The 25,270-nt window shown below is 41.5% G+C and overlaps 1 protein-coding gene across 1 annotated transcript; it reads right to left on the reverse strand.

Moving 5' to 3' along the window:
* Nucleotides 1-1,762: 1,762 nt before the first annotated feature.
* LOC123947278 (securin-like) lies at nucleotides 1,763-2,452 on the reverse strand. Its single transcript, XM_046013392.1, has one exon. The coding sequence runs from the start codon at nucleotides 2,420-2,422 to the stop codon at nucleotides 1,817-1,819; it is 606 nt and encodes a 201-aa protein (XP_045869348.1). The 5' UTR covers nucleotides 2,423-2,452; the 3' UTR covers nucleotides 1,763-1,816.
* Between the last annotated feature and the right edge of the window lie 22,818 nt (nucleotides 2,453-25,270).

Consider the following 25,270-nt stretch of genomic DNA (forward strand, 5'->3'; position numbering starts at 1 on the left):
AGGAGTTTGGCTAAAGAGGCCTGTTCCCAGGGACCTGACTGCCATGGTAACATCCCCAGTGGCAGACACAGGGCAGGTTTCCAACCACCTAAGCCCTGGTGCCACCTTTCATGTCTGTTCTTGTTCCTCTCTGCTCCTTTTCTTCTTTTTCACAAACCCCAGGGATTCTGCTGGCTACACCCCTCCTAATTCTTGAGATTTCCATGATTATGCCTTTCCCTTGCTCACGACTCATTTCAGGGTAGGCTGCTGTCTTTGTCTACGTTCACCTTCTCTGCTGTTCATAATCCCACACACACCCAAATGCCCTTGAAAACAGGTAGGTTTTGTATGCGAGATAATGGAGGTAGAGGAGAATAACAAAAATAATTGTCAGAAGAAAGTCAAACCAATTCTGTAAGTTGTGACCATGTTCGTCCATGTGGGGGCATCCTTTCCCTTTAGCCCCGGAAGATCTTCTTACTCCCGGACTTGGAGCTTTTGATGGGAACAGTGGCAGCTTTGGTATTCAAACATCTGGGGTTAAATCCTGTTCAACCCATTCCTACTAGCTGAGAAATCACAGGCAAGTCACGTAGCTTTTCTCGGTGTCTGTTTTCTTACCTGTAGAAAGCAAAAGTAAAAGGTTTCTCACATGGTGTGGTAAGAATTGAGAGATGAAATATACATGAAAGTCCTTTGCCAATATTCAGACACTTTACAAATCTTGATAATTTGGGCCACTTTCATTCTCATGGAGCATTCTTAATTGATTGGGTCATTCAATTACTCATTTGAATGAATGAGGGAGCTCATTCTAATACTTCCTTTCAGGCAGATTGCATAACCTCCAGAGGGTCACTTTCCAGCACTGCACAGTGGGCTAACCACAATCTCAAAGTATGATTTTGAAGATTAATGAGGTACTGACTTATAAATGTATATACCAGTGCCAGGCGGAGTACCTGCTCAATTAATGGTAATTGTCGTTATTGATTATCTACTGCAAACTCTTCTAGATTTCTACTTGAAAGTCTTGAGTCATGCTGCTGTGACTCAGGTCTTCCTCATTATTCTCTTTAGCACTTTTAAAGGCTGAGATTTAGCAAAGAAGGGTGGGGCCAGGGAGGGACTGTGACCAGGATCAGGGGTTATTTGAAATGGCAGAGGGGACCATAATACTTTTCAGCTCCCTTTAGACTCAGTGTAGGGCCAGCAAACTTGGCCCCGAATCTTGGAGGAGGCACAGATTGCTTTGGGGGGGAACTTCCCCATGGTTACCTCTTCTTCGCTCCTTTGAATCTTTCTGTTCACGTGGACCAAGGATCAATACCCTTTCGCTGACACCCTTGGGACTCTCACCCAGGCCTGCCTTCCCTCGAGTGGTGCCATCAGCTCTCAGACCTTCTCTGGGTCCTCCCTTCCTTCAGGCTTACCTGACCCGCTGTTGGCTATTCCTTTCAAGTACAACTCAGTGTTCAGCAGTCTAATCAATAATTTATAGATAAGACATTAAAAAGTAATGAACACTTAAAACACTGCCCCTCCCAGAAAATAATTTTGCAGTTCGAGTGGGGCTTTCAAAGGCTTCACTCCTAACCCCGTTGTACAAGCTTTCATACCTACATCAGCCTGCAGTGACTGAGCCTCCCCACCCCCCACCCTTGAACTACTACTAAGCTTAGAGCATTTTGGATTTAATTGTGCTCTAATTATTTCATGTGCTAGTCTTTTCTTGCCAGTGAGATTGTAAATTTCTCAAGATAGGAATTTTTTTTTTCTGTTAAAGAGTTGCTTTATTAATACAAAACATACAAACTATTAAATGCTAAGTAATTTAAATATCTAAGTCATAGCAAACAGGTGGCAATTCAACATCCAGGGTCGATAGAACGCTTGGAGACTGCAACAGATTAGACTCCCATGGTGGAGAGGGTATCTTCAGAGGTGAAGGGGGGCCCAGCTGTAACAGCTTTTCAAGCTCCCTCTCCTCATCAAGGATCATGAGAGGCACTCCATTCAAGGGGAGGTGTGCAATCTGGTGTTCTTCAGGCAGGTCGAAACTCTCAAAATCTAAAGGATTGAAGGGAAGGAATTTTTCTATTTCTGGGTAGGTGTCATCACAGGCAGGAACAGAGCTTTTTGCTTTGACAGTCTTCTCGGTCACCTTTTTGGCAGAGAAGGTTGGCTGCTTCTGTTTGAGAGGTCCACTAGTCTTGAATGAATTTTCTATGGCTCTGTTGACAGTTCCCAAAGCCTTTCTGGCAACTCTAGGTATGGCTGCTTGAGCATCAAATATTTTGCCTACCTGTGGTGTTGAAACCTGAGATCTCCCATCTAAAGCTTTGACTGGAGGCCTCGACCCCAGCTTCAGCCTGTCCTTGGGAGCCACACAGGTGCCTGGTTCTCCATTTTCCTTATCAACAAAGATCAGGGTAGCCATTCTGGACCAGCTGCAGGTGACGCCACGGTCCAACCACTTCGGGACCAACTGCCAAACTCATCTCGGAATTTTTTTTTTTTTTAAACTCTTCTTGATACATCCTACTCTGATGAGCTGTGCTGGGGATAAAGTAGACTCCCAGTAAAAAATTTACAATTGATTTATAGTGGTGAGAATTCAGTCAGCCAGATAATGGTTTCTAACACACTGAGTTATGTTTGGAAAGTTGAGTTCTCCTAAACTCCTGATTGATTCTAAAAAACTATTTTGGGGGTTCTGTCTCTGTATCCTTCCTAAACCACCACACTAGGATGATTTAAATGAAGATGTCACTTCAAGTCATGTAGCTTTAAGAGATTTCTTGTGATGGTTTTATATAACTTTGTATCCAAAGAGGCAGTTGTGGACTTGCCATATGCCTATTCCAAACTGTCTAATTATTTCTGATAAACTGCTGGATATCTTCATTCCAGGAAGTCCAAGTTTAAAAATAGGTCCTCTTATGGGAAGTGATGCATAATGGAATTGCATCCTCCTTATTGATTCGATATTTTTAAGATGTGCCTTTTGCTCAAAACCAAAGGACAGAGATATAAGAAAAGTGTAATCTAAAATAGTTAAATTAGAAAAAAAATGCAGGTAAAGAAACAATAAATATTAAAATAAGCTAAATTATCTCAGTTTGTAAAGAAAGTCTTTTTCTCACTCTTAGCCATGGGAAGGAGAGAGTTTCTCAGACATAGGGCCTCTCCACAAAGACTATTGGCCTCCAATTCCCCCGGATGTAAATTCAAGAAATGTTCATATCACACAAGACGTTATCCACTGCCACGGGGATATAGAAGGGTAGAGCTGTTCTCAAAGGTAACAGTCAATGCATCAAGTTCTTTTTTTCTGGGGGATAAATGAAAATGCACTTTAAAAGGCAATTCATTGGTTCACAAGGGTCAAAGTAACATGGTCTGTAATGACAAGGAGCCAGACTTCCTTCTGATGACTGTTTGCATAACCGAGTTGCTCAGTCACAGTCCCGGAGGACTCCAGGATTAGTTTTCCTTCAGGAAATGACTAGAGGAAAAGTTGGGTATCTTGGGTCCTCATCTAGGGACAGAAACTGGGAAAAGAAGAGACATGGCCCCTGGTTGCCTTGGTCCCCATATTCAGAGGACAAGAAGAATAGGACATGTTCTGGGTGCTGTGTTTCTTCATCAAGGTCCTCAAATTCCCCTTCAGGACTGAAGCATTCAGTCCTCTAGTTTCCAGAAGTGTTGGCTGTTCAAAGTTCACTACAGAGTTCTTTCCAGGCAATTGTCAACAGTTTAACAGAAATGCCTTGCCCAAGGTCAGGCACTCTCTCCGGGGGGAGCTGCATCCAATGCCCTGTTAATAAAACCCAGCAGCCCTCTTGTCTCAACTGGGGCTCTGAAGAGTCATCAGCTCTATTGCTCCCTGTGGGATGCTCGTGAAGCCTGCATGAAGACTCACTGCCATTCAAGCTGTCCCTCTCCCTGTCCTACTTCCTTCTCTCCCAGGAGCGTTGACCCCAAGAGCACTCCTTAAACGCTTCCTCACACAGCTCCATCTCAGAGTCTGTCTCCTGAGGACACTTGAAATGAGAGAGAGCATCTTTTAAATTTTGAATGGAGATTGAGACTTTTCTACCAGGGAAGTATGCCTTCCTTGGTTTGGATTCCTTGGATTCCTTGGATCATTAAAAACTGAGCATCTTAAAACTCGATAAGGCGGTATTAGCTAGCTTTACAGAAGAACGGACACCCAGAGAGATTAAAGCAGCAAGGTCACACACGAGATACCAAACGAGGGCCAGGGCTGAAACTCAGTTGTCATGACTCCTAACATAGGGTTCTTATGCACACTGTGTGGCTGCCCTGACATCGCCATGATGGGAGGCAGCAGCCGGTGGTAATGACTTGCTCCCTTCAGAGAAAAGAATGATGAGAGAGAGATATCGAACCAATGAAGGGCCAACCCCATTCCTGTTTAGGTTTGTGTTGAAAAGGAGCTGTGAGGAGGTGTGCTGGTTCCACTGTGGATGACCTTCCTCCTGTTTTTGTCTTTGGATGTTGAGGGGGCTATGTTATGAAATAGGTAATAAATGTCACAGAGATGAATGACGAGCTAAAGAACCCTCCAGGCTTCTCTGGCTCAGCTGGTCCCACAGTAACAATCTTGGCAAGGAGGGCTGCTGCCAGAGTAACAGCAGTAAGATGATCCCGAGCCCAGGCAATCTGCAGAGTTCGTATGTGTACAAAGCATTCCGATGACTACACTCTTATTGTTTAGTGGATTATTCTTACAAAATGATTCACAGGCACGGATTCATTTCCCCAGATATCACTTACCGTATTATTGCCTTCTTTTAGTGAATGAGTCTGAATCTTTCAGGTTCTGGAGGGTCTAGCTGTCATGTACATTATTGCTTTCCTTTCTGTCAACCTCTCCCCCCTCCCTCTGCGGCTTCCTAACACAATGTTCATCCGTGGGATTGACTCCTGATCACCCCAGCCCTGAGTCGAAGGTGGAGGAGGTCCTGACTGACGCAAACCAATCAGCAAAATCATGTTCCTGTTGCCATGGTGACTGGCTTAGAGATTACCTTCCTATTTCTAAACCCATTCCAGTCAGCCCTTGACATTGCCCTAGTCTCAATGATTGGTTGTGAGGGGTGGGAGAACGAGGTTGGGTTAATTAGAATGGAAGGCTTTTGGTGGTTGGAGAACTGAAAGTTCCGTCTCCTCTAAGATGGGGTGATGTGGAGATTGGAGGCCTGGGACAGATGCATCCATCTGTCCATCTTGTCTTAGAGGAGTTTAGCCTGAGGATGAAGGTTGAGCAGAGAGAACAACAAGACTATGCCAGAATCCTGATCAAACAGCACCTGGATCTATCTTTGGACATGCATGGAGGCAGGCAATATATTTATTTCCTGTGCAGTTTGCATTGGGTTTCCTGTTTCTTGCAACCAAACAGGTGCTGATTGATTACTTCCTGTAAAGGCTGCTTTCTCTACACAGGTGCCTCTCCTGGGCAGTCCTAATCTAGTCCTTCCTAGGGAAGAACAGTTTTTAAAAGGAGATAAAACTCTTGCCAAGAGGAAGTCAAATGACTAGTTCAAAGAGCATCCGTTGAAGGATTTTATCCAATGGTTTTGTCTCAACCTGGTGCTCAAGGTCTCCAGGTGTAGGCCATGTGTATTGACCTATCTAAATGTTGAGCTTCCCTAAGTAGTTTGTAGTATCTGTGAGGGCAGTGAACATAATCCTACAGTGCTGAGTAAAAAGTTTTTGCGCCATGTAGGTGCTCAGAAAATGAGAGTTGGACTCGAGTAAATTCAACTCCTGTCACTACCATTAGCACATCTTCTAGAAGTTGGGGGAAAAGGACACTCCCTATGACATGGTCAAGTCTGGGATATAAAGTCAACTGCGTTGGCCAGAGGGTCTGGTCCAGACTAGGCAGTCATTTATTGAGTAAATTCACTTTGGACTTGTAAGCACAAAACTCCATTGCTCACTTAACGATTTTGAACAATTCTACTTTTCCATTTTTCCTAACCTTCCTTTCCCAAAACATACCTCTCTTACAAACTAATTCTCAGTCCATAACCTTGGGTCAAAAGTGACTAAGAAGAGAGTGAACCTCCTTTGCATTTTCATCAGTAAATCCTTAATCTCCCTCTACTTGCACAAATTTGTTCACAGATAGAAAGACGAAAAGAGATCATCCTCTTCCTTGTATATTAGAGGGGAGAGAGTAGATACACATAATCAGTAAGACAAACAGATGAACAGTATAGTTTCAGATAGTGATTATGTTCTATGAGGGAAATACACTGGAGTGAAGAGCCGGATAAGGACTTGGGAAAAATGGGGTGAGATGGAATTATCCTAATGAGTCAAGAAAAGTGTCTCTGAAGAAATAATATTTAAGCAGAGATGTGAGTGATAAGGGAAAGCCATATTAAGATTTATAAGAACAACATGGAAAATAGAATAGCAAATATAAAGACTCTACGATGGGACAAAGTGGTTTGGTTTGGGAAGAGGAAGGAGACTGAAGCCTAGCATGAGAGGAGTGGTAGAAGATGAGGTCCATGGACTGGAGAAGAGTGGATCATACAGGGCTAAGGGCATTTCTGCTTTACCTTCACAGGAAAATGGACAATGCCCTCCCACTTGAAGCTTTTTCTTCTTTGGGGTCCAACCAACTGCTGTCCACTTCCCCTCTTGCAAGCCTCCTGACCTGTCAGTCTTAGTTTTCTTTGTCTTTTTCACTGAAGTTTTTGTTTGTTTTTTAAGATTTATTCATTTATTTATTTGAGAGGGAGGAGAGTGCACGAATAGGGGAGGGTGCAGAATGAGAGAGAGAATCTCAAGCAGAATCCCTGATGGAGCCTGATGTGGGACTCGATCCCATGACCCTGAGACCCTGACTTGAGCTGAAGCCAAGAGTTGGAGGCTTAACTGACTGAGACACCCAGGCACCCCTCCTTCACTGAAACCTTTAATGTCCAAGTGGACCAGAACTCATTCCTTGATCTGTTCTTTCTCTGGTTTCTCTTTCTCTCATCTGTCTTCTCTTCTGCTCCTTCTTCTCTTTCTGTGTCTCTCTTAGTCTCTTTCTCTCTGGTTTTATACAGTATGATGACTTTAAATATCATCAACATGGCACTGAGATGGGACGGTGTTGACTGCTCGTAGTCTCGGACTCATATATTTTACTTGCTACTCAACAGCTCAATTTTGATGACAAAGTGTCTTGAAATTAACATGTGAAACACCACTCGTGACTTCACCTCATTCTAAACATGAACTTTCTGAAGTTTACAATATATTATTATTGGTACCGCTCAGTTGTTCAAGCCAAGAACTTAGGTGTCATTCTTGATTTGTCCTTTTTTATATCCCATATCTAGCTCGTCATCTAACTTCATGATTCTATCTTCAGAATCTCAGATCTGCCCATTTCACTACTACATAGTCACTGTCACTAACACTTCATCTCCTACATCTATTTCTTTTTTTTTTTTTTTAAGGATTTTATTTATGTATTTGAGAGAGAGAGAGACAGTGAGAGACAGCATGAGTGAGAAGAAGGTGAGAGGGAGAAGCAGACTCCCTATGGAGCTGGGATCCCAATGCAGGACTTGATCCAGAGACTCTGGGATCATGACCTGAACTGAAGGCAGTTGCTTAACCAACTGAGCCACCCAGGCACCCTCCTACATCTATTTCTGTCTTGTTACTCCACTTCAAAAGTCTGACATTCGTAAGACAGATGGTTTCTAAAAATATAGTCAGATCATGAGAATTATTGCTTAATACGCTTCAATATCTTCCAATAGGTTTTTAAAATTTTAATAAAATGTATGTATTACAAAACTTACCATTTTAACCATCTTTAAGTGTGTAGTTCAGTGGCATTAAGTGCATTCACATTATTGTATAACCATCATCATATCCATCTCCAGAACTTTTTCAAAATCCCAAACTGAAACTCTGTACATATTAAATAATAAATCCAAATTCTCTCTTCCACCCAGCCCCTGATAACTACTGTTCTACTTTCTGTGCCTATGAATTTGATTATTCTACATACCTCAAAAAATAAAATACAGTATTTGTGTCTGGTTTATTACAGTCAGTATAAGATTTCCAGGTTCATCCATGTTGTAGCGTATTATCAGAATTTCATTTTTTTAAAAGCTGAATAATATTCCTTGTATGTTTATAACACATTTTGTTCATCCATTTTTCTGTTGGACATTTGGACTGTCCCTACTGTTTGGCTATTGTGAATGATACTGTCAGAATATTGTGTACAAATACCTATTCAAGTCCTTGCTTACAGTTCTTTTGGGTATATAGCTAGAAGTGGGATGCTGGATCATATCGTAATTCCATGTCTAATTTTTTTTTATGTCTAACTATTTTTTATTTTCTTTATTACCACATTCATGCACTTTTAAAAAAATTTTTTTTATTTATTTTTTATTCCATGTCTAATTTTTTTGAGGAACCACCATGCAGTTTTCCACTGTGGCTGCACCATTTTACATTCGCACCAGCAATATTCATGGGTTCCAATTTCTTCACATTCTTGCCAAGTCTTATTCTTTCCTTTCCTTTTCTTTGTAAAATAATAGCCATCCTCATAAATGTAAAGTGGTATCTCATTGTAGTTTCATTTGAATTTTCATAATAATTGATGATTTTGAGCCTCTGTTCATGAGCTCATTAGTCATTTATATATCTTCTTTGGAGAAATGTCTGTTCAGGTGCCCTGGCCATTTTTGAATTGGGTTGTTTGGTCTTTGTCACTGAGTTATAGAAGTTCTTTATATATTCTAGGTATTAATCTCTTATTAAGTATATGATCTGCAAATATTTTTTCCCGGTCTATAGAGTACCTTTTTACTTTTTTAATAGTGTCATTTGATGCACAAAATTTCTCAATTTTGCTGAAGTCTAATTTACCTATTTTTGTTGTTATTGTTGCTAGTGCTTTTGGTGTCATATCCAAGAAATCATTGCCAGATCCGATGTCATGGAGCTTTTTCCAATTTTTTTTTTCCTAAGAATTTTATAGTTTTAGTTCCTATGCATAGGTATTTGATTCATTTTGAATTAATTTTTGTATCTGGTGTTCCATTTTCTCTCTTTTTTTAAGATTTTATTTATTCATTTAAGAGAGAGAGACAGACAGACAGTACAAGCAGGGGAAGGGGCAAGGAGAGACGGAGAAGCAGACTACCTGCTGTGCAGGGAACCTAATGCAGGACTCCATCCCAGGACCTTGGGATCATGACCTGAGCTGAAGGCAGACGCTTAATCATCTGAACCACCAAGGTGCCCCTCCATTAGCTTTTAAAATAAAGTCCAACTATGGACTCTGAAAAACAACCTGAGGGTTTTGAAGGGGCGGGGGTGGGAGGTTGGGGGAACCAGGTGGTGGATAATAGGGAGGGCACGTATTGCATGGAGCACTGGGTGTTGTGCAAAAACAATGAATACTGTTACACTGAAAAAAAAATAGATAATAGGTAAAAAAAATAAAATAAAATCCAAACTGGATCTAGCATACGTTTCCAACTTTATCTCAGCTCTCCAACCTCCCCATTCCACTCTACTCCACCCATTATGGCTTCCTCTCTCAATTTTTTCCCCCCAGCTTTATTGAAACATAATTGATATATAACCTGTAAATTTAAGGTACAACATGTTGACTTTATACATTTATATATTGCTAAATAATTACCCCCCATAGCATTAACTAATACCGCCATCCCTTTTACATATCCTTAACGCACTAAACTCTCATCTGTCTCTGAGAGTTTACACGCGCTCCCTCTGTCTAGCTGACTCTTTGCATGGCTGGTTCTTCACCTTTCAGGTTTCAGCTCAAACGTTGTGTTCCTTCGGAGGCTTTGTCGATTCTATCTTTTCTACTTCTCCTTTCCATTTGTCTTCCTGTTCTTTACAGACTATTCTTTTTATTCCATCCCATTTATTTCCTTTAGAGCACTTAGAAAAATGTAAATCCTCTGTTTGTTTATTTGATTCTTGTCTATTTCATTTCATTGGATGAATGGGAATTAACTAGCCCTTATCTAAGAATTCTTAATTTTATAAAAAATGCTTTCTGCTTAGCGGTAGAACTATGGAATATATTCCATCTTTTAATGTGGTTAAGCAGTCTACTAGTTAGTAATGTTGATCTCAAAGTTTGCTTATTTTCCTTTATTTGAGATACTATGGATTAGGTCTGTTTAAAATCCTCTGAGCTGGGTTTGGATTTGACTAACTTTGCTTTCTGTCCACCAGCTCTGCCATTTTATTTTGAAGATTGAGACACAGCAAACTTACGGAGAAGCTGATACACAGGCCTGTCTAGAATGAGAAATAGGCCCTTCTAGTGTGAGGGGTGGGGTGAGGGAGATGGTGGTAGTGGGGAGTATTTAGAGAGGGGTTCAGTGGGCTGTTTTCAAGCAATATTTCATGGAAACGACCCTTTGTAGATTGTTGATAATTGTTATACTGAAAGAGAAAATGTATACAAGGACTTCTACTGGCTGTAGAAGGGGATAGTTCTCTAAGCAGTTTGCATAACTCATTCATGATTAATATTGAGTTGAACAGGCTACTTATTAGGTAATAATTATCTCCTCTTGTGTGACCTTATCTTGGCAGAGAACTGCCATTACTAAGCAGGAAGGGGAGTGGTCACTCATTTCTATCAGGCTGAACGGCAGAATGACAAGGGTTCAGGGAAGGCTCCTTGTTCAGACTTTGCAAAAACAAGAGTATTGAACGCCGAGGAGTGGCCCCGGATTGGCTGGAGATGTGTGCCGACTCTCATGGTTATGCTTGTTGGCCAGCCAGTCTTGGGGAGAACTGGCATGGAGACGTCTTTGTGTGAATCCTTTCGCAATGTGCACAAAGCTGTGGTTGTCCTTCGCTGTGACTTCATCTCAAAAGAGCTAAAGTGACTAACCAGGCTGGTGAAGAGTTTGTCTGATTTGGTTCACAACATCTGTTGAGATCATTAAATGTAAACAAGATAGAGCTTTCTGTTTAAACTGCATTTGTCTTTGATCTGATGCCTGGATGCACCTTACTCCCTCCTCTGGATTCTCTTAGCACTCTTGTTTCATCTGGGTTCATTCCTCTGTTACATTCTTTATCTTATCTCCCTAACTACAAGCTCTTGCAAGACAATACCTTGCCTGATTATCACTGCATCCTCCAGAGCCTTTGGTAGCAGGGCTTTCAGATACAAAAATTGACAGTAATAATGATAACAATTAACATTTATTGATCCTATATGCTGTGCCTATGTGCCAGGCTCTCTGGTTTGTTTATAGTAACTTAATTTTCCCAGCAATCTCTTGACATATGTACAATTAAAATTCCTGTTATCTTATAAATAAATTAAGGCACAGAATTGTTAATTAACTTCCCAATGGTCACATGAGCAAGTATTTGACCAGGCCTTTGGCCCTAAGGACTGTGATCTCAACCTCTAAATTATGTAATAGGTGATGAATAAATGCGTGTTGAATATAAGGTTTGTATGCTCTTGGGTGGTGAAGGTTATTTGACTCCGGACTGTAACAGACCTGGAAGATCCATATTGGTTTTTACCAATTTGGAGCATTATTTAATCTGGAAGATTTCTAAAACATCAAGTTAGGATGAATCTTGATGTTCATTTATTTATATACATTTATTTATATTTCAGTACAAATATTCATTCATCCAACAACCATTGATTAAATATAAAATATGCGCCAGACCCTTGCTAGTTACGAAGGAATGCTGGAGAACAAAAAGAAATATGGTCTGAGGGCTGGTAGAGCTTACCTTCAGGTGGGAATGATGGACACTGACAGATAGTTACACTAAATGGACATGTGAATTACTACAAATTTAGGTGTTGCTCTGAAGGAAGAGGAAACTAGTCCCAGGAGAGCACATAACACAGGAACCTGACCAGGGCTGGTGTCAGGGAAGGCTTCTGTGGAAGAAGGCATCTTTTAGTGGGTTGGGCTGGAATACTGCCGGTTCTTTGTGTATTTTCTACTTCTGACAGTTTCTTGCTTATGTTCGGTTTCCAAATACATGCCCAGAGAGTTCCCGGCTGTAATCGCCCTGAGTAGCTCCTTTCCTGAACTTTCCCATTTCTCTTGGTTTCCAGGATCATTCATTACTTTTGTCCACCTCCACCCCCCAACTCTCTCTCCCTCATTCTGTTGATCAGGGCTGTGAGCAATGGCCCACGTCATCCTTGGTCCCTCATGCCGTCTCTGGCCTCTGATGCATCACTTTAAGGACACTGTTGACACCTACACAGTTCTCCTCCGATTCCTCCATTAGTCATTCCTTTGGTCAGGGCTCTTAAGGTCCTTTTAAAATTCATCAGTTCTCTCTGGGAAGGTAGCACATCGAGCCACTTTTTAGCTATTAGTTTTTCTCATCAGCTAGGTTCGGAGAACGGGGTCATGAGGTGATTTTTAATAAAGCGTTTGAGGAAGTCTGAAGCAATGTCTTGGAAATGAGGCTTCCACAAAAACTAAGCAGCCCTGAAGGGGGTTCTAAAAGGAAGTAGGAGATGCTGACAGAAGGGAGCAGTGACTCCAAAGCCAGCCACCCAATAGGATGGGCAGGAAGAACGGGGGCGGGTCATTCTGTTCCTACCCTTCATCTCTTCAGACTGACTCATTTTGGCAAGGTGAGTTCGAGGTGACCACATAGTTTATTGCCCCAACGTGGGCACTTTTGAAAATGAAATGGGGGAATTTTTAAAAATTATGTATGATCAACAGCTATAAACAAGGATTATCCTGGCAAACGAGGACCCATGTTCCCTCTAGCTACAGGAGGTACTGGGGAGGAATCACCCTGTAAGGTTTAATAAGGAATTTTGCATTCCTTCTCTCCCTGCTTCCCTGGAGGAGTCAAATTAAAAAAACAAAACAAGACAAAACAAAACAAAAAAACCAAAACTCTGCTTCTTCTTCCTAGGGCTACACATGGTCATAAGACAATTATTTATTTGAATTTTTAAAAAATATATTGACTCATATTTAGCTCTGTCCTTCTCCTTCTGCTCTCTCTCTCTTCCTAAAATAAATAAATCTTTAAAAAAAAAAAAGATACCAAACAACCTGACATCATTTTTCCTATTACCATTTTAGATTTATAAATAAATCTCACCAAAAGACTATTCTATTTATGTCATTTTGGGGTCATAAATCCTCAGAAGTTCTAAATTAACTCTAGGGAAAAGCCCAAGTTTCTTGTTCCAAGATTTCAGTTTGGCCACAATCATGTCTCTTTCCTCAAGCCGCACATACTCTACACAAACCAATCTTTTGACTCGTCCCCAAATTTTGGCAACTACTGACCTTCTCCTTGCTCAGGCATCTTGCCTCAAGATGTAGGGGAATTTGGGGCGCCTGGGTGGCTCAGTGGGTTAAGCCTCTGCATTCAGCTCAGGTCATGATCTCAGGGTCCTGGGATCGAGCCCCGCATCGGGCTCTCTGCTTGGCGGGGAGCCTGCTTCCTCCTCTCTCTCTGCCTGCCTCTCTGCCTACTTGTGATCTCTGTCTCTCTCTGTCAAATAAACGAATAAAATATTTTAAAAAAAAAAAAAAGATGTAAGGGAATTTAACTCTAAATCCTGACCATTCCAGCTCCTCATTGTCTATCAATGAGTGCACCTCACATCTCCTTCCTGTCTCCTAAACTTTGTCCATAACATATAACATATAACAGCATCATCACAGAAATTACAATAAAAAATACTAATGTACTTAGTGGTAACTATAAGCCTGCACCTTTACTTAGGACTTTAATTATCTTAGTAGATTTTCATAAAAACCCTATGTGATCAATATCATTCTCACCATTTCTACAGGGAAAGACTAAGGATTGTATTGCTCAAGTTCGGGCAAGTTTTAGCTTATTCCTCTCTGCTACATTCTATCCTCAACACCAATTGGGTGCTTTGAGCCAGAATATTTATTTTTTCAAGTGAGGATATTATTTCCCCTGTTAACCTGGAAGCGTCTTGAAGGCAAGTCCTGTGTCTTGCACACTTCCTTCAGACATCAAAGCAGATCTCAGACTATATTGGTTCTTTTCCACTTACCCATTTCTCGACAGCTTATAAGTCTCTCTTTACAAATCCCATCTCTTAAATGCTTGCACACCTCAAATACCAGTCTTAGTCCTTCAGCTTTTGGCTCCTTTCCAGCTTTATGTGTGGCTGAGCATTGCATGTGCAGTTCTGGCCCACCAGGCATGCAGGCCAAGCGGACTTCTCTGGTGGAGAATATACTTGGGCAGGGAAAGGCTGGAATCCATCAGGGCTACTGGAAGTCTCTGTTGTGACCTTTGGCAGGGCTGAGAACAGGGGAGGTGAGTGAAGTCCCCAGAGGACAAAATTTGAAGAGGCACTCACTCAGGATTGTGAACTTGCTGCCCCTGCCCTTGTATGACCCTGAGGGTGACTCTTGACCTTGGCCTCTAGGGTGAGCCCAGGAAATATGCCTGGGGTACTGGCAATGTTCTGGGCTTTTCCCTTTTTAGATGTTAAGTTTCTTGAGAACAGAAGCTGATCTTTCTAACCCCTTCCCACCACTGCTTTAGAACGTATCAGTCCTCCAAAAAAAAAAAAGATTGTGATATTGGAATTGAATTCCCTCCATTCTTGGCCTGTGCCTATAAAGGAAGGTTATAGAGTTCCCATTCCCCTTCCCCACTCTGAGTTTTACCTTAGACCAGCATAGATGATATTTATAATAGATTTAGGAACTAAAGGGAATCAACAGGCATAGGAGGCAGAATTAAGGAACCAGAGCTAGAGCAGTGGTTCCCAAACTGTGGTTCCAGGTTCCACAGCCTCAGCCTCCCCTGAGGACTTGTTAGGAATTCAAATTCCCAGGCCCTGCCCCAGACCTAATGAATCAAATCTCTGGGAGTGGGAACCCCAGACTATGTTTTTATAAGGCCTTGGGGGATTCTGAGCCAGAGAATGATCAGGTAGTGAATCAACCCAATGACCAGAAAGGATTTCTTGGACCTAGCCAGACGGAAGGAACTGTAACCTCCGGATATCAGCCTGGCTCACTAGCAGAGCTGAGTGAGATTGACCTTGGGGAATGTGGTTCTATTAACCAACAGAACAAAACAACAATAACAACGACAAAACAGAAATCTGAGATGCTTTAAATATTAAATAGAAGATTTTTTTTTTTTTAAGAGCGTTTCAAACTGTTGAATAAAAACCCAAGGAATGACAAGGAGCCTGAAGAAACTGGAGTGTCAGGGGACACGGGAGATGAGACAAGCCTGCTCAGAGGACAGCCAGCAGGCTGTCAGAGCAGACATGAAAGCACCGCAGGGCACCGGAACTTGGCACAGATACAAAAGTCTTGCAAAAAAATGCAGATAGCCTTCAGTTTGGTCCCTGTGAAGACACAGAAGAAATGGTGGGAGTCTGAGAGACTGGAAGGAGAGGGTATATTCAAGACTGAATTTCCAGAAAGAACAGATGAACTCGACACAGCAGGCAGGCAGCCTTTAGGGCTAGGGAAGCAGCGAAGCCAGTAATATTCATGCCAGGCTCACCCAGGTGAGGGAATTGATTTTTCCCAGTATTAGACCTTGTATTAGGCTTTATCAGAAGAATAGAACCAAGAACGTGTGTGTGTGTATACATCATATATACATATAAATACATATGTTCTACATGTAAATACATATTTTATACATAAATTTATATAAAGTGTTATATACAAAGTTTTGTGAGAAGAGAGATTTGTTTCATTTTTAAAAATTTTTATTATTTTTTAAGGATTTTTTTTTTAATTTATTTGAGAGAGAGAGTGAGAGAGAGGGAGAGAGAGAGCATGAGCGGCGGGAGGGCCAGAGGGAGAAGCAGACTCTTCTCTGAGCCGGGAGACCGATGGGGGCCTCAATCCCAGGACGCTGGGATCATGACCCAAGATGCAGGCAGACGCTTAGCTGACGGAGCCACCCAGATGCCCCAAGAAATTTGTATAAGCCAGCAGGCCGGAGACTCAAGAAGGAGTTGTAGATGGACTCCAGAGGCAGCCTGCTGACAGAATTCCTTCTTTCTCGAGAGAGGTTAGTCTTCCTAGTAAGACCTTCAAGTGCTGGGCTGTAGCCTGCGCATCTCATGAAGGGCAGTCTGCTCTACTCGGAGTGGATTAATTTAAATATCCCTCTCATGCAAACAACACCCTCACGCAAATATCCCCCACAATGTTTGCCAAGTATCTGGACACTGTAGCCCCACCGGGTTGACCTTTGCAATTTACTGTCGTAGGCCTGCACCCAGGAAAGCTGCTCGGTGCCGCTGGTGGTAGTAGGGCCCGCAGTGTACACAGTATGTACTACATTGGACAACTGAGAGGAGCAGAGATCTGACAGGGAGCGCCTCATGTACAGGATCTACTACCTTATCTGCGTTCTGCTCGTTTCTATTTACAAGCTCTGTGTGTGTGTGTGTGTGTGTGTGTGTGTGTGTGTAACACTTGAGTTAGAGGAAAGGAATTGTATGAGTTTCTACAAATAAATCAAGTACCGATTATTCCTTAGCTGTCTGAGACACTGTTTCTAAAATTTTAAATTTATTTCCTCCTACAATTCTCTTGCTCAAGATTGTCCCAATTTCTCAGCGTTCTGCATCAGCAGCAGCTCATTGCTTTTCAGTCATTTCCATATTACGCCTCAGCTATTTCGACTATATTTTCACTGCTTTCTTTTTTTCTTCGTTGTCTATAAAAATTAACAGGCATTTGGACTACTCTAATTTTTTTGTTATTATGACTAATACGGCTATGGACGTTTGTGTGCAAGTGTTTGGGTATATGTGAACGCTCATTTCTGTTGGGGATATTACTACAAGCGATATAAAGGCACGTGCTCCATTTTATTAGATTATGTTATACAAATGTCCTCCAGCTCTGTCTGAAAATCCCAGGTGCTCTACAGCTTCACCAACACTCGCCGCTACTCTCAGTCTTGCCGTTTCGGTGGGTTTCAGGTGAGAATTTTATTGTGATTTTAATTTGCATTTTCCTTAGTACTAATAAGTTTGAATTCCCTGTCATATGTTTGCTGGCCACTTGGATATCTTTTTTGGAGAAAGTACCTGTTCAAGTCCCTTTCCCCCCCTTTTTTTAAATTTTTTTGTAAAAGATTTTATTTATTTGACAGACTGAGAAAGAGATCACAAGCAGGAAGAGAGGCAGGCAGAGACAGAGAGGGAAGCAGGGTCCCCGCTGAGCAGAGAGCCTGATGCGGGGCTTGATCTCAGGACGCTGAGATCATGACCCGAGCTGAAGGCACAGGCTTAGCCCACTGAGCCACCAAGACACACCTCTTTCCCCTTTTTCTATTGGGCAGTCTGCATGTTGATTTTTCAGTCTTTTTAAATGTATTTCGTATACAAACTCTTTGTAGACTATAGGTATTATGTATACCTTCTACTCTCTGGCTTGCTTTTTTTGTTCTAAATGGTATCCTCTGATAAACAGAAGGTCTTGATTTTAAGGTAGTCCAATTTATCAGTCTCTTTCTTTATAGTTAGTGCTTTTGCAGAGGCTCGTTATATTAGAAATTCTCTTGGAAATTTTACGTTTTGGGGTGCCTGGGTGGCTCAGCGGGTTAAGCCTCTGCCTTCGGCTCAGGTCATGATCCCAGAGACCTGGGATTGAGCCCTGCATTGGGCTCCCTGCTCAGCGGGGACCCTGCTTCCTCCACACCACCCCCCCTCCCCCCGCCCCCGGCCTGCCTCTTTGCCTACTTGTAATCTCTCTCTGTCAAATAAATAAATAAAATCTTCCAAAAAAAAAAAGAAAAAAATTTATGTTTTACTACTCTCATCCTGTTATACTCTCACCTGGAATTGATTGCATGTAAAGTATGAGGTAGGGCCACGGTTAATTTTTTTCCAGTGTGCTCCAGGTCCGATTGCCTGGATATCGAATCTGGGGCATTTGAGATTTGTGTGCAGGAGTTCTGCTGGGATACAACCTGAGAAGGAGTGGAGGAAGCAGGGTTGGGTGGAGGGAGATGTTAGCCTGTGGGGGATACATTAGCGTTAGAGACCTAAGCTAGCCCCAAGGGGAGCTCTTGAATTGGAATGATCCTTCAGAGACCAATCTAGGAAAGAGCCAGGACTTGGACCTTTGCATCCACCAGTCATTGGATGTGGGATACCCTCTGGGAGAGAGTATAATCTTGGATAAAGCAGCTTTCTTTGACTAAGGGGGAATGCCCACAGAGACAGATGCCACTGAGAGCCATCAGCAGCTAACTTCTCTAGCAACCCAGGAATGAGTGCCTTGGTCCTGAAGGTGAATCTGAGTAGACCAGTTGAGTCAGCACCATTTGTTGGAAAGATTGTCCTCTTCCCACAAAGGTCGCTGCAGTGCCACTTTGTCATAGACCAGGTGACCGTGTGTGTGGGTCTCCTTTTGAAGTCTGTTCTATTCCAGTGGTCTCTTTGTTAATCCGTGAGCCAATACCACAGCATCTTAATTCCTGCAGCTTTATCCTGAGTGTTGATATTAGGGACATGCTGTTTTTCAAGATTATCTTGGCTAATTTAATAAATTGTGTTTTACTCTTTTCTGCGTAGAGTCCTTAAAAATCTTTTTCCTCTTTTTCTCTGATGCTGCTGGAAATTAAAAAAAAAAATTACTTTCAAACTACTTATATTGGTATAAAATACAACGGATTTTTGCATATTGCCTTCGTATCTGCCAACCTTGTGAAACTTAGTTTATTAATTCAAATAATTAAACTGTAGATTATTTTGAATTTTGTCATGCATGTCTACAATTTTATATCTTCTTTTCCACTCTTAACGTCTTTTAACTTATTTTCCTTACTTTAGGAACGCTGATATAATGATGGATGAAATGTCAGGTTTAATAGCCATAGTAGGTAATTATAGTGTGATTTATTTAATCAATATTTGATTGAAGAACACTTAAATTGGTCCTTTCTTTTCATAAGTAATGCTGCAATGAGCATCTTTTTACAAACATTTTTATGCAGACATCTCATTCATTCATTCCTTAGTATGAATTCCAGAATTTCTTGAAATAATCTAGTCAACAATTAAGTACATATAAAGCAAATTAAAAATATTTTAAAACAAGTATATGTAGCTGTTGGACAGCAATGCGTTTTCTTAGTAACCTATCTTTTGAGTTAGAATGGGATCATACATCTACTAAAAAAATTCTGCAGTCTTGAAATGTAAATTTAGAAAAATGATTTTTGGGAGATATGCGGCTGCCTATTCCTTTGTATGCACGCTTTAAGGTACTTGAACTTTCTGGGATTCTAACAGTCTTATTGTGCTTTAACAAATCTCTTACATTGTCAGAATTGCCCAATCTCTTGACCTAAATAAAAATGTATTTTTCGAACAGCTTCTTTTGATATTGGCAAAAGAAAGCAGAGATAAAAGGAAGAGGGAAGGGTGGAGAGAGAAAAAAAGAAGAAAAAAAAAAAGATGTGCAGATAAACAATTTGAGAACCTAATCCTCTCCCCCATTTTCATGTCAAGAGAGTAGCCTATAATTCGTTGCCTCGGGGAGGTATGTGACAGAAAGCAGACGGTCAGCAGAATGTTCTAGTCTTGTTTCAGAAAATTTAATCCCAATGAGAACAATTCCCCAGAAGAAAAAATCCCCCTGGTCTAGTATTAGAAGAAGTTCATAATCCCAGAGCAACAGTGACCCACGTCTTTTTACTGGAGATACCCCAGGGAGGCAGTGAGATCTCAGAGAGGAATATTGGCAGAGGGGATCACAACAGGGTTGCCAGATAAAATATAGGACATCCAGTTATATTTGAAATTCACATAGTGAATAATTTTTTTAGTGTAAGTATGTCCTAAAATAGCATAGAGCATACGTATATGAAAAAAATTATGTTTTGTTTATCTGAAATTCAAATTTAACTGGATGTCCTATTTTTTTGTCGGCCTATTTTTTATTCTGTTTTGTTTTGCTCGACCTGGCATCCTAGATCACAGGCACCTCAGAGCTCAGCTCTGCAAGGTGCAGAGCTTCCCGCGACCCAGGTATGTTCTGGCACGTGTCAGAGAGCCACTGGATCTGGGACAGTGGGCACCTTGGTGGTAGGTGCAGTGAACAGATGACTGAAGACGAAGGCCCCACAGCATGTCACTGTGTGAAGCCTTGGAACCCAGGTCCATTCTGCTGTGGGAGACTGGTAGATCTTTCTAGAATGTCTGAGGCTGAATTTCGGATTGAGATGAAATATTAGAGTAAAAATTAGTTTCCTAAAATATTGGAAAGCCACATTCCATTTACATCCGAGTTTATAAAGATTCTTTCTTGGGATGATACAAAAACCAAAGCCAAAAAAGGTTTGGAGTTTCAAAACCTAGGTGATTAGCAGCTTGACTCTTGTTACCCAACGGTCACATCTCAAGAAAGGGGTCTTTTGGTGTAGGACAGGAGCAGAACTAAGGGTTCAGGATGGAGGCATGGGGATGGCTGCTTACTCCTGCGACCTCATAGGGTTGCTGTTTCCCCTGAGGTGTTTCTGAGTTGCCGAGGGAGATCTGCCCAGCTCAGACCCACAGGACACACGCCTGGCTTAGTCACAGATGGCACTCTTGTCTGCCACCTCAGAGCTGTCTGATGGCAATGGGAGATATTAGTCGGTTTTGGTCAGAGAATGTGGTCATGGCCAGAATCTGTAAATTCAGCCCAACTGAATGATGTTCCCCAGGGGACCATGTGTTTGGGAAGGAAAAAACCCCCAAGTCATACACACTCTTTATTACTACAGAACTTTGACTCTTATGCACATGTGGCCTTCTGATCTCATGCAAGGACTTCGTCCATTCTCATGACTTGGAACAGAGCCTGAAGGCAGGCTGTCTCGTGGCCATTACCCTCTTGGCTCCCACCCTAAACTTTAATGCCTTACCATTCCTGTAGTAATGGGGGGAAAAACCCCACAGGAGTCAAACACAACCAGGAACGGAGAGCTAATGAGAGATAAGTTAGAGATCTTAGAAAGATCTAGCGTGGCCAGGCTTATCCACCTAGTCAATGTTACTTCCCTTCCATCTCCCCTCTGATTTCTTCCTGGCTTTTGATTGGAGACTATTTTAATTGATTTGTTTTGGTGAGGATGTTGTGCAAGAGGAGGCACTTCTCTCACTGAGAGGGAGATCCTGGGCCCATATTTTTTCTTCAGCTGCTCAAATGACAAGTTTAAATAAGGAAGAAGAATCTAAAAAAGAAATTTAGGTGGGTACATTATGCAGAGACAGGATTTTTTTTTTTTTTTTTTTTTAATCCTCTTCACTCTTCATGCTTACAAAAAAATCTACCCCTTCGCACAGCAGCTCAGTTCTCTCCTGGTTCTTTTTCCAAGTCTGCCCTCATCCTGAGAGGGAGTGGGTGTGAGGATGGGGGAAACCCAGCTTCCGGAATAGATGCTGTAATAACAGAACCAGTAAACTGGAGGCAAAAACAACATCATAATTTGTAGGAAACTCTGTCTCTGTCTTGGTTTTTAAGAATTCCCCAATTCAGAAGTCATTTGGCAATGTAGAGTCCTTTTCCTGGCCATCTTTTTTGTTTGTGTTTTAAATTTATTTTATTTTTTCAGTGTTCCAAGATTCATTGTTTACACACCACACCCAGTGCTCCATGCAATCTGTGCCCTCCTTAATACCCACCACCTGGCTCACCCATCCCCCCACGCCCTCCCCTCCACAACCCTCAGTTTGTTTCTCAGAGTCCACAGTCTCTCATGGTTCATCTCCCCCTCTGATTTCCCCCAACTCATTTTCCTTTCCTTCTCCCAATATCCTCCATGTTACTCCTTATGCTCCACAAGTAAGTGAAACCATATGATAATTGACTCACTCTGCTTGACTGACTTTGCTCAGCATAATCTCCTCCAGTCCCATCCATGTTGATACAAAAGTTGGGTATTCATCCTTCCTGATGGAGGCATAATACTCCATTGTATATATGGACCATATCTTCTTTATCCATTCATCTGTTGAAGGGCATCTTGTTTCTTTCCACAGTTTGGCGACTGTGGCCATTGCTCCTATGAACATTGGGGTTCATATGGCCCTTCTTTTCACTACATTTGTATCTTTGGGGTAAATAATGCAGTTCCTGGCTGTCTTTTTCTGAGAACTAACCCTGTGCATGTTTTCCAGGTCAATTTTAAAGATGAATGTGTTACGATGATGAAATTGTTGTATGAAGTCTTGAATCCTCTGCCCATATTTAGGTGCTCTTTCTCACTTTTATTCCTAACTTACTTGGGAATGAGTTAAGTAGTAAAATGTGTAGTTTTAAGAAATTATCAGGACTCAATGTTATTTCATTCTACTGAAAATATGGCTGTTTTGCTTATGGATCTAGCTGTCTTCACCATCTCTCCCTAGAAGGCAGCTTGCTTCCCACAGTTTCCTGATGCTTTAAAAAAAAAAAAAAAAACCCAGACAGTGCTGCTCTCCACTTATCAGAGACAGATCTGACGTGATACTCTGACTTGTAAACGAACATTGAAATCAGCCTCTGTGGGGGTATCTTGCTATTTTCTTCTTTCAAGAAGACTAAAGGGAGGTACTCAGAGCCCAGTACTCGGGGAGGTACTTATTCCCTGGTTTCAGGTACTTATTCCCTGAGCTCAAACCTTAAATCCTTTCCAGGGAAGGAGGACTGGAACACTGCCCAGTGTCTTTCTGGCAGGAGAGGAGCTCCTACACTTATCTTTTCTCTTCCCCATCTTTTGTCCGAGGGAATCCCAGAAATAGCTATTATTGTCAAATATGTGAATGCCTTACTATTGCTACCTAGTCTTCAGGGGCCATAATTACCGTACTACATAGCGTTAAATGTGGCAGATTAAATCTGTGGTAAATCTTACCGACTTTCAATATGACTGTTCATTTGTGTTTAAAAATCTGGGATAATTTCATCTGGAACCAGGTTGTTCTGTCATTGATCAAAACCGGCTTTCTGGAGAATTAGGTTGTGGGGCTGTGATCTTGCTGTAGACCCCATGCTGGAAGCTTCGCTCCCCTCCCAGTGGGTACACAGCTTCTCATTTCCTCAGCCTTCTGTTCATGATTTATGGATCAGATAGAGGATGATGTTGGCTCCATCTGGAAAGTGGGTCAGCCAGTCTTTGAGGAGACACATCGGAGGCCTAGAAATAGTGCTCTGGATACAGATGCCGCACGTTCAGAGACAGATAGGGAAGGGAAGAAAGGACTTGATCCTCAGAAAGTAAAATCAAACTTCAGCCTGAAGTGGACTGCCATCAAAGAGGACAGCTCAGCAGAGTGTGAATAACAACCTTGATTAATCAAATCAGGAGGCCTGTCTGAGCACCGAGCCTTGCCACCAGTGGATTTTTGGCATTGGGAACAAAAGTGGACTGTGTTAGTCTGGAGGAGTGAAACGTTGGCACCAACTGAAACATTCACACCGTTGCTTTGCTGGCTTTGTCATCTCGATGAATTGCAAAGGATGAGAGTTTCTTACGGCTCGTGAGGGTCATTCATTTGGGGACTGGGCTATAGTGGTAAGGACAGTTCATACTGATTCCCATCCTTTCTGTTCCCTTCCCTTTCCTTTTTTTGTTCCTTTGATTGACTTCAGGACCTTGGATTTGGCATAATCCTTTGTTCAATACACTTTCATCATTGGTCAATACGTGATCTGACTTTCTAGTTGAATAATTTTAGATAAGCCCGCGTGTTCTTGCGCCTAGCACCCAGTGCCTTCTCATACCTCACCCCGCCCAAAGAGCTCAGCCATCTCTCTGAATCCTGTGTTCATAAGGTCCTTGCTTTCATCTGTGTGAGCAGACCACAGTTAATTCACCTGTTCTGTTGATGAGCATTTAGGCTTTTCAAGGTTTTTACTATTTAAACAGTAATGTTATTAACATTCTTGTGCATGTCACGAGGCATACGTGTACCAGAATTTCTTTTGTGTCTATATCAAGAGTGGAAGTGCTAGATCATAGAGTAGGTGAATGTCTGACATTACAAGGTGATGCTAAATTGTTTTCCAGAAACAGTCCTACGAATTTACATTTCCAGCAGCACTGCATAAGAGATCTTGGGAATTCACATCTCTTCCATCTTCTCCACATCCAATAACTTGCGTTTTTGGACTTTTTCATTTTTGTGAATTGAATTTGTACCTCATTGTGTTTTGATTTGCATTTTCACATTCACTAATGGGATTCATATGTTAACTGGCCATATATGTTTCTTTTGCTTTGAAATTTCTGATCATGTCTTCTGCTCATTTTTCAATTGGGATAAAAGTATTTTCTAAGATTAAGTAGGAAGAGTGATTTTTCAAAAAATAAATACTTTTAAATCTAAATTTAGGATTCTACTCTCAAATGGAGTTGGCACAAATGGTTTTATATGTTAACATCCCTCCATTAAGAAAATCTTACTAAAAAAAAAAAAGTCTTATTTGCATCTAACACAGGCTATTAATGGGCAACATTCTGACCTTCAGAAAATTACAGTCCTGAATTCAACAGTTTTTAACCATTTTGAGAATTATCATTCTGTTTTCCCTGTCTACTTCCAGTCCAAACCACCATACTCTCATATTTTGACTATTGCAGTAGCTTCCTACCTCGTCTCTGTGCTTCTGCTCATACCCTCCTCCTTGAGTCTGCATAGCAGTCCCCATGATTTTGTTACTCCCGTCAAATCCTCATGACTTCCCATTGTCCTTACAATAAAACCAAACTCATTGCCATAGTCCCCAAAAGCACTATGTGATTTGATTGTTGCCTTCTTCTCTGCTCCACCCCCCACCTCTTTCTTAAGTCTCTGTCTGCAGTCATTTTTGCTCTTTCTGGGCAGACCAGATTTGATCCTCTTGGAGGGCTTTCGTGATCATTATTTTCTGTTGGGAAATTTGTTCTCCTGAGTCTTTCCATGTATCACACCTTCCCATCATTCGTGTTTCTACTCAGTGCCACTTAATCAGGTGCCTTCCCTGACCAACAATCTCTCTGTAGCTCCTTATTCTACTTTATTTTTCCTTATAATACTTATTATAAAATTATACTTATTATAAAATTACATTATATTATTTCTCATTTGTTTATTGTTGGTCTCCTTTCTGGAATGTAGGCCCTGTGATGACAGAGACTCGATTTGTTTACTGCAGTATCACTTTTTTCTAGAATGGTGTCTGGCACATAATGCCCCCCCTTCCCCAATACCCAATAGATT

Source organism: Meles meles, chromosome 7 (genome assembly GCF_922984935.1).
Source record: "Meles meles chromosome 7, mMelMel3.1 paternal haplotype, whole genome shotgun sequence".
NCBI lineage: Eukaryota > Metazoa > Chordata > Mammalia > Carnivora > Mustelidae > Meles > Meles meles.

Excerpts from the sequence above, each read along its gene's own strand:
- LOC123947278 (XM_046013392.1), bottom strand. The coding sequence starts at position 2,422 with ATGGCTACCCTGATCTTTGTTGATAAGGAAAATGGAGAACCAGGCACC.